Here is a 13,183-nt window from a genome sequence, read left to right as displayed (position 1 = left end):
ACATCTTGGTATTGATTGATATCTGAAACTGTAATTAAATGTTAGGCAATGTTTGCATGTTGGACATTTTCATATTGAATGAATAGAATAATCGGTTTGTATAAAATTATTTTATGTAGGCATTGTAAAATAGCATCATTGATGTGCTCTGTGTCTCTCCAGGTAAAGCCTATTCTCCAGAGTTCTACTACGACACTTACAGCCCATTGTGGCAGAACAGACCCAGAGTCTACAGCTTCAAGCTCCAGTGGACACAGATGAACCCGAACGCTGTGGATCGTATCGTGGCCTACAGGCTTGGAATCAGACAGGTAAGAGTGATAAAAGCTGTCTAAGCCACTGTCTGACACTTTGTTTTCTTTTTATCACCCAGTGGTGAATGGCCTTTATTGGCAGTGAGGTTTTTTTGTCTTTACCCACCATATGGGGATGTGTAGCACTAAGTGTAGCATTCTTGGGAAATTCCAGAGCTGATTAGCCAGTTTATGGACGATTCTGAAGTTTCTGAAACTGTGAGCTACTTCATAGGTACTGTATAGTCTGAAGGGCTACCAGTTAGTAAAGCACTTCTTAAATACCAAATGTACACGGTTTCACTTTAATTTAAGGGTAAGATAATAAGGAAGGCTAGCAGTAACTTAAAAAGGTAAGGAATGTTTAAGTTTCAGCATGCAACACTTTGTCTCCTAATTTATGCAGTTGTTTTCATTGAAAGTCATCTTCCTACTAACGAGCAACTTTTAACTAATCGTAAAACATGTAACGTGTGTAAAAATGTAACAATTTTCTCATATTTTATTAAGACGAAAAATAGCCTTTTGGTATATTTTCGGTGTCGACATGATTGTTAAATAAACCAATAAGTGAAATTAAATGAAAATCCACTTTGCATTTAAAAAGAATGAAAAAAAGTTTCTTATACTGTATTTATCATATTATGTAACATACCACAACACATACACAAAATCTGCAACACTGTCACAAAGTTTCTGTCAACATAATCTTTTAAAGATGGTCAATTTAAAACTAAAACGTCATGACGTGCAGCAACGTTTAACTCTACATCCCTCATAAGTACATTTATCTTTGTGAGTTTCAATCCTGTAAAGTAGTTCAGATTTTAGATGGAGCTCATTAGGGACTAGAGCTCTTAAGTAGGGATCGACCGATATGGATTTTTTAGGGAAGATGCCGATACCGATTTTTTCTTTTCAACCTTAGCCGATGACCGATACGGACTGCCGATGTTCTTGAGCCGATATTTGGAGCCGATACTACTTTTGCTCCCTCAATTTACATCATAAAGATTACACAATGATGATAACAAATGGTACAAGTCTCAATTTAAAAAAAAAAAAAAGGAACATTTATTGAAATTAACAAAGGTGAGGTAGAACTACACCAAGCAAAAAATATTTGTCGAACAAGAACAAGTAAAAAAAAAGAGACATCTCATGAAATATTGTTAAAGAGAACTGGTCATCCTTGTCCTGAAAAGAGCTTTGACAAAAGTTGGCCTGACTGAAGATATTTTTTATTAACAGGATTATTGACTATAAAGATATATAATTATAGTATTAAGCACAAAAATAAACCATGAATAATAGTCCATGGTCCATGGGATTGAAAAAACACACACACACGCCAAATACAGTTGACAACAACACGGAACCACGGAACAACGCCAGCTAAGTTACACAGTTAAAAGATGCTTTGAAAGTTTAAAACTTGCCATTGGGGTTAAAGAGCTTCCTTCGCGCTCTGCTAGTGGGGGGAGGGACTCTGCAGCCTCTATCTCCAGCAACGCGAAGCATCCTGTGGCAGCCGCTCTGAATATAAAGTGGATCGGCGAATGCAGCAAGCGCGCATCGGCCGATGCCGATACACGCAAAAATGAATCGATCGATCACTACTCTTGAGGGCACCTCACATGGTCCATGCGGACTACCTGGGGCCTGCGTGCAACGTGTTGGTGACCCCTGGGGTAAAATCTCAAATACGAAGCCATGAATTATACGTGCAGTTTTTCCAGCATTCTTTATGGGCCTCGGTGCTTCATGCAGAGTGAAGACCTGGGAATGTGTATTATGTGAAATACTTGTTTTTTTTGTTGTTTTGTTTTTTTATTTCTTCTGAGAAGTTGAAGCTGAGCCCACAAGCAAGAAATAGCAAGCATAGTTTCAGTTTTCATTGCCTCTCAAGTAAACTCCACAGATGACAGGTAGGCAGCATTGATGGATGGCACAGTTACATTTTCTCTTTCGGCAATCAATGCACACCTTCCTCTCTGCATTTGTCTTTCTCTCTCTCTCTCTGCCTCATGGCGATGTGGAGCACATTTGGTGCTTCATAGATTTGTGTTCAGAAAGACAGGTGTGGCACTGTTTTTAGATAAAGTTTGAAATGTTGAACGAGCTCCATTAACATCACACAGTTGGGGGTTGTGTTTGCGTTGTAGCACCGCACAGTCGTTGGGGAGCACATTCAAAAGCAAACAAACTAAATTGCACAGATTAAATAGAAAATGTCTCTCCTGCTGCAAAGATGAAACCATCTCATTTCTGCCTAGAAAATTAGCCAACCTACCCTGACAGTCGTGTTTGTGGTAAATAATATAATTTCATGTTTGTTTCCCCTCACCAACTCTCAAGGAATTGAAGCTTGGAAAGTCAGACGAAACTCGTTATGTTTGTGTGGCAACACGATTTTCCCCGTCATCTATCTCTGTTGGTTTGTGAGGTAATAAATTATATCGTGGCTGTGCCGCCTGTTTCACGCGTTGCCAGGCTTTTTTCCTTTGCAAGCTTGCCAGATACTGTATATACATTTGATTCCCACTTTTTCATTTGGTCCTCTGCAGAATGCCAACATTGGTGCAAAAAACAGCCTGACAGTAATTTAGAGATCGTATTTGTAGCATTTATGTGTTTATTTGTAACTGTACAAAATATTGCTGCACTGGAGCACTTTAGCAGAAACTCAAGGTTTTGGGTAATTCTTTTTTTTAGTCTTGAAGCTATATATATTGCTGCTTATTTCCTTTTCTCGGGCACAACAACCAATTTATCTCTGTCTTGAATAAAAGAAAGAAAGAAAGATTTCTCCAGCAATTTATGATACAGTGTCCTCTCAGCAGTTGGATCGTAGCTTTTTGTAGGATGGAAATGAGTAAAAAGTAGAGCCTAGCAAATTTGGGACTTTTAGGGCCGATTCAGATGCCGATTTTGTGGGTTTTTTTTAAGCCCGTATCTGATATATCTGCTGATACCTGATATATTACACCATAGCCAATATGTTAGGCAATATGTTCAATCAGAACATTGATTTTACAGAATATATTGTACATGAACACAATTTCTTATAATACCCAAAATACAATCCTACACTGTCAAATAAAAGATACCCTATATTTACTCAAAAAAAATTGAGGCATCAGATTGCACGCAATGTTATTAATTAAACTCAGCTACGTTAAAAGTTGAGTCAATGTTACTCAAATTAAATCCTTAAGAATTACCCATTTAAACTGAGTAGAATTAAACAAAACATAAACAAATTTGAAACAAAAAATATTGAGTAATTATCAATAAAAGAACTTTCTATATTAGTAAAATGTACTGATTTATATTTATTCTTTATTTTATTTTAAATTAAATATATAAATGATATATAATTGAGCAATACTAATATTTAAATTAATGTTTATATCGTCCTTAATAAAATTTATTAAAATGTAAATGTATTTTTTACAAATTACAGGCTTGTGTTATGACGAACATTTTAGTGTGAGATTAGAATTGGTTGATTATAAAATACCAAATAAATATTATTTCAGATACAATGACTATGTTTGACCAAAGTAGCACATTGTTAAGCAGACTTTATTAAATAAACAGTATTCCAAGCAGTCATTAACATACAGAAGACTCTGTCAAACCCTTTTTTTTTATTGTAAAAACACAAAAGTCTGTTGCAAAGTGAAATATTATTAATTACATAAACTGTTGTATAGACAAAGAAGCAAAACACTACTTAAGCTTTATTTTTGTGATTCTGTCAACGAAAGAACTTTAAAGCCACTGATAAATCAGAAAAGGCAAACGTAATACAATGGTATCTAAAATAAATCAATAAATAAAAATGAAGTTTCTCACATCTCAAGCAGTAAACTTACATAAATTAAAAAAGACAAAATATAACTGTAAACAATGTGCACTTCTACCAGTGTTGTAGTTTTGTAATCATTACTGTTGATTGAAAGGGAGCAGCTGAATTTCCAAGCAACATAAAAGTCAATAAATTAGTTAGATATTATTGCTCAACCGATTAATCGACCGTGCTATTGACCGATGTCGATTAATCGGTGATAGCTAAAATAGAGCGCACAGATTGATCGGTGATAGCTAAAATAGAGCGCACAGATTGATCGGTGATAGCTAAAATAGAGTGCACAGATTGATTGGTGATAGCTAAAATAGAGCGCGCAGATTGATCAGTGATAGCTAAAATAGAGTGCACAGATTGATTGGTGATAGCTAAAATAGAGTGCACAGATTGATTGGTGATAGCTAAAATAGAGCGCACAGATTCATCGGTGATAGGTAAAATAGAGCGCACAGATTGATCGGTGATAGCTAAAATAGAGTGCACAGATTGATTGGTGATAGCTAAAATAGAGCGCACAGATTCATCGGTGATAGCTAAAATAGAGTGCACAGATTGATCGGTGATAGCTAAAATAGAGCGCACAGATTCATCGGTGATAGCTAAAACAATGGGTCGGGCTCGAGTAAAAAGCTTCTTTTAAAGTGTTATGATAAAGAGCAAATGTAGCAAGTGTTTGAAACAGTGTAAGGGCAGCGGGATGATAAAGAATAATGAAAAATACAAGAAGACTGACTGCGGCGCAGTATTGACACCCCTGGCATGTACAAATCGTTCCAATCTTTTTATAGATCTGGGAGCAGCAGCCTCCCTCTTCCATTACATTTGAATTATTATCATTTTCTTTCCCTACTTCTGAATTGATATTTTAAGCTGCTAGACTTTATGCCGCTGTATGGCTTTGCTGTGTTATTGTTCCCTGCCTGTGTGATAGATTGTCTGACTGTAGGGGAAAAAGGGAATGAAAAGTGTGCATCGGCCACAATCAGAAAGCACAAATTACAGCACCTGTCTAAGAAACGGTGAAAAAGGTTTGACATCCACTTTGTTTTCATCTCAAAGTGCTGCCTCTGAGACTTTGACTATAGATTGCTTTAAAAGCTATTATTCTCCCATGCTAAAACATGTTCTTCTTTTGTTTTTTATCTTCAGAAGTCATTCTATTTACATATAAGCAATCTATAGCAGAGGAGCTCATTCCTGTGCTTCTTTTGACTTCCGCTATCTCTTTGATCAACCCTGCTGTTTTCTGAAGTTGCCATAAAACCCCCGTGAACTGCTGCCGCAATCAAGCGAAATTGAATCAATACGGCACTTTGCTTCCGTGGGGGAAAATGTGGAGAATGAAAGGTAATGGGATGTAAACAAAAACCCTAATTGATTGCAGACACAGGAATCAGAGAGCAATAATGGGAATCAAAAGCAAACAGTGAAAAATCCTTCATCAAAGAAGTATTTGTTGATTCATTATGCCAGGGAAAGTTAAATGAGTTTATGTAATTAGTGTTCTCAGTTAGATTCGATTCTCACATTTAGTTGCAGATCCTTTTTACGTGAGGAAAAGAGGGATCTGTTTGCAAGCAATTTAGAGTTTATATCTGTGACGTCATTGTGCATTTATAAAACGAGCACTGACACAATATCATTGTATAAGCATGAATATAGTTTTCTTAAAGTGAGCATGGATATATTATTGTTATTACAATTATTATTATATAAGAAAACAACATTTACAATCAATTCCACTACCCTGTGTCGAAACTGTGTCTTTGTTTAACGTACACAATCAAAATAAAGCCATTAGTAGAAAATTACCCAATGGACAAAGGCAGTTTTTAGCAAGAGTGAAACAGAGTTAGCTTTAAATCTCATGAGGAAATGCATCTTATAATACCAGATCACTAAAATGCCAGGCAAAGCAAGGCAAATGTATTTGTATAGCGTATTTCATACACAAAAATAGAATGCAAACACATCCTTCAACTGCATGAACCATTCAATTCATTGAATATTGCATTTATTAAGGAGATGGTGAGCTGCCAGAGTCACACAGGAGTTTAAAATAACATTGTCAACAAACTCAGTCTCTCCAATCCGTTTCGAGGAAATTATCTTGATTTTTGTTTTACATAGTATGATATGATTTGATAACAATCACCTGAATGAGTAATTCTAGTGCTGTCAAGAGATTTAAAATATTGTACGATTAATTAATCATGCTCTGTTATTAATTAATCTGATCAATCGCTTTTTAATCACACCTAAAAATAGCTTAGGAACGCCCTCAACTTGAGGTATTTTCATTTAAATTACATTATTGTGGCAGATCAAAATATTGATATATAACAAAGTGGCTTTATAGTCGTTTATTGTTTGTTCGTAACAGACTTGAACAGATGCAGGCGTAGACATTTACATTCCTCTGTGTGTGAGACTATAGTCCGCCTGTCATATTGATGTGAACGTTTGTCAATCTCCAAATAAAAGAAATTACATGTGAAATAAAATGTCATATGTAGTGCTATAAGTTAGCACATCATAAACAGTAAGAACACTTTTCTGACACCAAACTTGTTGCTTTCTCTCTCCTTCAGATAATAATATTTATCCAGTGAGTTTGTTCATTTGTCAGTCACGGCGTGCAGCATGTAGCAGTTAGCACTGTCCGAGTATCCGCGCTAGCTGTCCGTGCTAGCCGCTACATTGAGGTGGTAGTGAAGGCTGAAATGCTATGGTGAAAAGGCAAACTTTTTTGAACGATTTGCACACAACTAGGCTTGTGTCTCCTGTCTTGTACTATAGTCTGTGCATCAGTATTATGAGTATAACGAGAAATCTTGAAATAAGCAAGGTTCCGCGCTGTTTAGAGTGTTAAAAAATTGCGATTGACGGCATTATTTTTTATTTAGCGCGTTCGTTTTTCCTGCAATAAATTAATTGCAATTAACGCGTTAAAGTGAAAATCCTAAGGATTACATCCATGCTCCAGACACTGCGTTTTCTTTCATTCCATACAAATTGAAACCCTTTAGTCAGTATTTAGCTGAAGCCCCACCTCTATACGATTTAAAACCCAATCTCACAGAAGAACGTGACACTGTCACGAAAATGAAAAAAAAATCTATTGTTTCGTACGTGGCAGCACGTTTTCAGCAGGTTTGTCGTGCTGTAAGACACGTTTTTTACATGGTGAAACACACAGATTGTGTTCGTACTGCTTGGAAGTCAATTCAAGCTCACGTATCCAAATCAGAAGTCATTTCCCAAACCATTACCCACCACGTCTTACATGTTGGTGTATTTTCGTGCCAAACAGCACAAAAAACATGTCATCTTTTGTAACCCGAAAAAAACGATGCAATCGTGTTGGAATATTAAGTGAGATACGTTTGTCATCTACCAAAAAAAAAAGCAAAAGGTAGCTGTCAATGACTAAATAACATGAATTTATTGAGTTTAAAATGGCACATTTAACCCCCCCTTTCTGTGAGAGTCCCTCAGGTGAGGTGGTACAGTAACTAGCACTACCTTCCTCTTACACACACTATGAAATCACACATTAGTTATTTCCTCCGCCTACCCTTGCCCTCCTAATATTTACTTCTATCTACTATGATTCCTGTATCCCCAGAGTTGATGGAACATTAGTATCTGTCTCTGGGTTAATCCCTCCTAACAAAGGTGTCATTGCACTTGCATCGTATCTCACACTCCACTGCACACCAGTAACCACCTCTCCTCCACCGTCCTTGTTTCCTTCTCCCTAACCTTTTTACCTTTTCTCCTGTATTAAAGTTTTATATCGTACTGCAGAAAGAGCTGATGTCGGCCACAAACATGAACTATTTTTGTAATTTTTTTTTCTCAATGATCAAACATCCATTAATGTCACAAAGAAGTTATTACAACCTCTCATGACACATGCTGACATTAAAGTGCTAGCTTTCTTTTCTCCCCTTGCCTCTACTCCATTTCAAACCTCTTTAGGTTTACATCTTCTAGTAAATTATACCTTCCATCTTCTAATATACTGTGATACCCCTCTGCAGGCAGGGTTGGTGATTGGAACAAACAAGCACTATAGCAAACATTTTGCTGCAAGATCAAATGTGTGTCAACCTAAGACGATAACTGCAAGAACGGGAGAGAAAACATCTACGCTTAGAAGCCTCCACAAGTCGTACTTCAATTTATAATCCCAGCATTGTCTCAGTTGGCGATCAGAGACAAAGGCAAACATTTGTCTGGCAATTAGACTATCTGAGAAGGTTTCTGTATCATAAGTGATGTGGGCGCATCATTTGAGATTCACGTTGGTGATTAAGTCATTCCAGTGAATGCTCTTAGGCATGAGTGTCAAAGATATTTAGCTTGTGGCTAATGATCTATGTCTACTTTAGCCTGAGCGTCGTGCAGATGCTTTTAACAGTCAAGATTTCAAGTGCGTTTCATTGCTTGTCTATAGAGCAAGGCTAGATCCGGCCATACCCCAAATCTAAAATAGTTCACTCAGTGATTTTCTTTATAGAGGTGAAATATATTACATGTTATGGCTTAGCATGGCCTAAAATTTAAGAAAGATACCTTCTTAAAAATATGCTGTAATTTTCCTTGTAGTTTAATCGTCTGGAGTTAGAATGAGGTTGCTGAAATATCTGAAAAATTGAATTATTATTCTTTTGTTTTTTTTTAAAATACACAATTTTAAACAGCTGTATTTCTAGACTTTTTACTTTGTGAAATATACATCTAGTTCATGTCTTTGGGTCACTGGAAATTCTTGATATCAAAATGGGGTCACGATCCAAAAAGGTTGGAAACCACTGCACTAAATACTGTTTCTTTCCACTTATTTACAAAATGAGATTAACGAGTGTGTGTTATCACTCATTCTCTCCATCATTATGCTCTATAGTTGCTTTTAAATTAGTTTTCTACGAAAAATGTTGTAGTCGACAAAGGTGGGACTTGGATTCAGAAATAAGAGAAACGGGGTACTTGAGCCAAAAAAAAAAACTGATCTAGAACAAATGAAATACTCAAATTTAAGTGGATCTTGAAATTGCACCAGTACATCATCAGTAGGATAAAAACTAATGGCCTCATCGCAGCTCAAGTTTGATGGTTATATTTTCATTATTATTGGATTTTTTTCTCATTTCGCTAAAAATGGTTGCTTTGAATTGGCTGTTGGGTACACACACACTCTTAACAATTGTAGTAATGAGAATATATATATATATATTTTTAACGAACACGATTATACTGGAAAACATTGCACCAAGTAACCATAATGAACTTACTGGTTCATTTCTAAATGATGTGTGGAGACGGACTTGATGGATTCATTTTAATCAGTGTGGTTCATCATTATGTTGCAGTACTGGTGTGTATGTATGCTTACGCAGTGTTTGTGCTCCTCTCCCCGACAGCGTGCCCATGTGTTTTAGTGAATCATGATGCAATTCATGGGTCATGGCTCCTGAAATTGATGGCATCATCTAAGCACACAAAGTTGCCTCCAGCTCTAAAGAGAAAGATGGGAACATTACCCTGTGACTTAATGGTTTAATTAACTATGTTTTCTACAGAAATAGAAAACAAGCCTTTTAACTAGATTACTGCATGTAAAGACATGTTCAAATGGTATTTTTATTTTATTTTTTCCTGTGTGACCAGTCAGGGAGACCTTGTTTCTGTGTTCACTGTTTGTAGGAGAAGAAAAAAAGGAAAAGGGTAAACTGTAAATGATGGATCTCATCTTTTAGTGTAGAAAACATACAAACGAACACAGGCCAACACCTTGTAATTTTTAGCAATTAACTGTCGTGCCTTTTGTACTTTGGAGGAAAGATACAATTTTCTCAAAATACGAAGGGACAAGTGCCCCAACTGCAATTACCTGAAGCAGACAAAACACTCCCATTTACCTGCAAACTAATGAAGATGAAAAGTTAGACCCTGTAATCGCTGATTATTCAGCTGTAAGTAATTACGTAATTGGCATTGTACTCACGCACGCACGCACGCACGCACACACACACACACCAATGCTGCCCTGCTGTTATCGCACCTTTTTCTCACCCCATCCCAGTCCTGCAGCTCCTCTATTGTGGTGACTGAGGACTGATTGTGAAGTCAGAAGCTGTTTCCTGACTTTTTGCAGCTCCGCAGGCAATTCAAGGATAAACTAAACCTGGCGTCTTTAGCTTTTACCCCAACGATAATGTGGAAACAACCAAACAAAGTTTGTTTTTTTTTCATGATGGAAAAACACTTTTTCTATTTCAAGTCAGACATTGCAAGATAAGATTACAGCAAATCATTAAAAGACTAAAGTATGTAAGTGTTTTCACATCCTGCCTGCAATCATATTCTTATTAGCAATAATGAATTGGATTTCCTCATCCTATTCATATTATATCCATTGTGTTGCAAGCAGATTGTGTTTGTGTGCGTGTTTTTAGCTTTTTTTTCCCCGAGACGCTTGAAGCTCCGGCTTCCAGAATTGACATATTGATGAATAATCCATCTAGCCGTCAATGGCTTCTGAAAAGAAAATGCTTCTCTTTTGTGACGCGAAGCATTTTGAATCATACAAATGTTTGCAGACTATTTGACTAAAAATGATGTATTTTCTGTAGGAACATGAGGATTGCAGGTGCAAACTTTTGAAAAACGTTGCTTTTCTGCAAATGTTGGGATTTAAGAATAAAAGAAAAAATATAACTGTACCCTAATATTACTCTGCAAATAGAGTACTTGTGTTATACTGTAAATAGCACTTTACTCAATGGACCATGTTTCTAAGAAGGAATGCCAAAGCAAACTGAAACTCGTTTTTTTAATTTCTAAAATATATATATATATATATATATATATATATATATATATAATTTAGTTCATATTTCAAAGATTCAAAGATTTGTATTTGTCATTATGTGCATGAACATCTACCATACATAATGAAATGACATCCCCAAGTTCCCCATTAAGTCCTAGAATAAATAGAGTAAAGAATAATAGTACGACAGAATAAAAATAGAAAAACACCAATACAAATAGAATATATGCAAAACAATACAAATATACAATAATAATAAAATAACATTCAAAACAAAGCCTCTTAGGTTGTTGCGAGGCTCACTGACCAAATATGACAGCTGATCAGCTGCTCCCTCTGAGCTCTTACATCTCTCAGATTTCCTCTTATTTATTGTTGTTGCAATAAATTGGACAGTTTGAACTCTCAAAAGAATATGTGGCAAAGGGAGGAACATAAACATGTCAGCGTTTACAAAGACGCAGGCTGACAAATTGACGTTAATCTAATCCTGAAGGTATAGCTGTGCTTTAATCGTCTACATAAACAACAACTAGGGAAGTCCAAAGATAACTCCTTTTATGCCATCCGTGTCAAAACTGTGTCTAATCAATGCAGTCATGTCAAGAAAATGTGAGATCAGACATGAAAATTAAATAAAAATAATGCCTGGTACTAAATGGTTCAGGGCCACTACCTTAGAAGTAATGAATGTTGTTTGTCTACGAAGAAAAGCCTCTGTGCTTCAAAATTAATCATACAGTTTCATTCATCCATTTAACATAATGTTCAGTTTCTCCTTGGGAAATTTAAAGGGCCCATCTTAACGCTAAATCAACTTTTCTGTGCTTTAAACATGCCCAAAGTGTTTTTTTCATTGATTCCTTCAATCGTTAGTTAGTTTCTTACCGCAGGGTGAGCCCAAACACTTCGCTCCAATTTGATGATGCGTTCCCACTTTGACGCAGCACTGAGCTGGAGAAGCTGCGCCTCCAGGAAGCTTTCTGTTGTGATTGACATGTAAACAGACACGCCCACGAAGGTGAGCATTTCAACATCCTTCGCGCAGTGCTATGTATTTTCTACAGTCTATGTATGTACCGGCGAAGGCCCTCCCCCACGCACCGTCTTGTGTTTATAAAGCAGCATGTGCTCGGCTACGGATTGAGTGGGAGGAGGGGGGGCCGTCCTCTGGCCCTACGTCACCGTGCGGCGAGGAGGAAGTCAGTGTCCCGTCTTTAGACACGTCCACTCATGAATATGCATAAGTAGGACGCAAATCAGCCTGTTTGTGTAGAGTTGCTCAGAAAGTGACTTTTCAGAGGCTAAAACTCTGGAAAAAAGGTGAGTTTGGGAAAATAAACTTCAAATTCTTAGAACAAATGGAGATGAATGAAAAATAGCATGATATGAGACTTTTGAATAGCCTTTAGTGCATTGGAAAACAACGTTTTAGATATTATTTCTCTGAAGATTTAACTAAAACTCATTAGTTTTTCTTTAAACTTCAGATTAATAAAGTGGTCAGGTGGTCGATATGTTTTGAATCATACTTACTTTCAACATCGTCACCACCTTAAATCGAACAATAGGAATAATACTGTAGTTTAATTATCCTTTACTGTCCTGCATCCACTTCACACAGTAAAGAGTTTCTGAATTAACTGGAACAAAGGACATAAGCTGTAGTTTTTAATTGTCTCATTCAGGGTTTTCACCCAAACATAATTGGTTACGGTAATTTCAGATGAATAATGAATCCAATAATACAGTCACAAAGAAATTGTCGCCGTATTGTTTACTTGAGACTTTTTTGTTTTTTATGAAGTTGAGGTGACACTTGTCGCAGGGTTCATTGCTGTAGTATTGTTTGTAAATGAGTATTAATTGCCGCTAGTGCTTATCTGGTCTGCTCTAAACCCTGATAGTTGGTTTCCATCTTTTTGTGCTTGGTGTGTTGTTAGCACCTCTTTTGAGTGTGGTTACTTTGCTTAACTGTTGCTTTTCATTGGGTGACCATACGTCCAGATTTACCTGGACATGTCCTCTTTTCACGTCTTGTCTGGCCCGATTTTATAAGTAGATTAAAATGTTTGGGTTTCCCAGGGATCTGAACGTTAATTTAATAAACTATATACAGTATATATTTGCTCTACTCACACGTAATAGAATCATTGAAGATGGCACTTTGTTTTG

At 36.5% G+C, this 13,183-nt stretch overlaps 1 protein-coding gene across 4 annotated transcripts in view; it reads left to right on the top strand.

The window, feature by feature from the left end:
* Positions 1-13,183, top strand: part of LOC114457501 (MAM domain-containing glycosylphosphatidylinositol anchor protein 2) — a 257,718-nt gene that overhangs the window by 210,469 nt on the left and 34,066 nt on the right. For all 4 annotated transcript variants that reach the window (XM_028439400.1, XM_028439396.1, XM_028439399.1 and 1 more), the window contains exon 11: positions 163-311. In XM_028439400.1, the coding sequence (XP_028295201.1) occupies positions 163-311 (149 nt within the window). The remainder of the gene's footprint in view (positions 1-162; positions 312-13,183) is intronic.

Source organism: Gouania willdenowi, chromosome 24 (genome assembly GCF_900634775.1).
Source record: "Gouania willdenowi chromosome 24, fGouWil2.1, whole genome shotgun sequence".
NCBI classification, from domain to species: domain Eukaryota; kingdom Metazoa; phylum Chordata; class Actinopteri; order Blenniiformes; family Gobiesocidae; genus Gouania; species Gouania willdenowi.
This window is presented reverse-complemented; position numbering and strand designations above follow the sequence as displayed.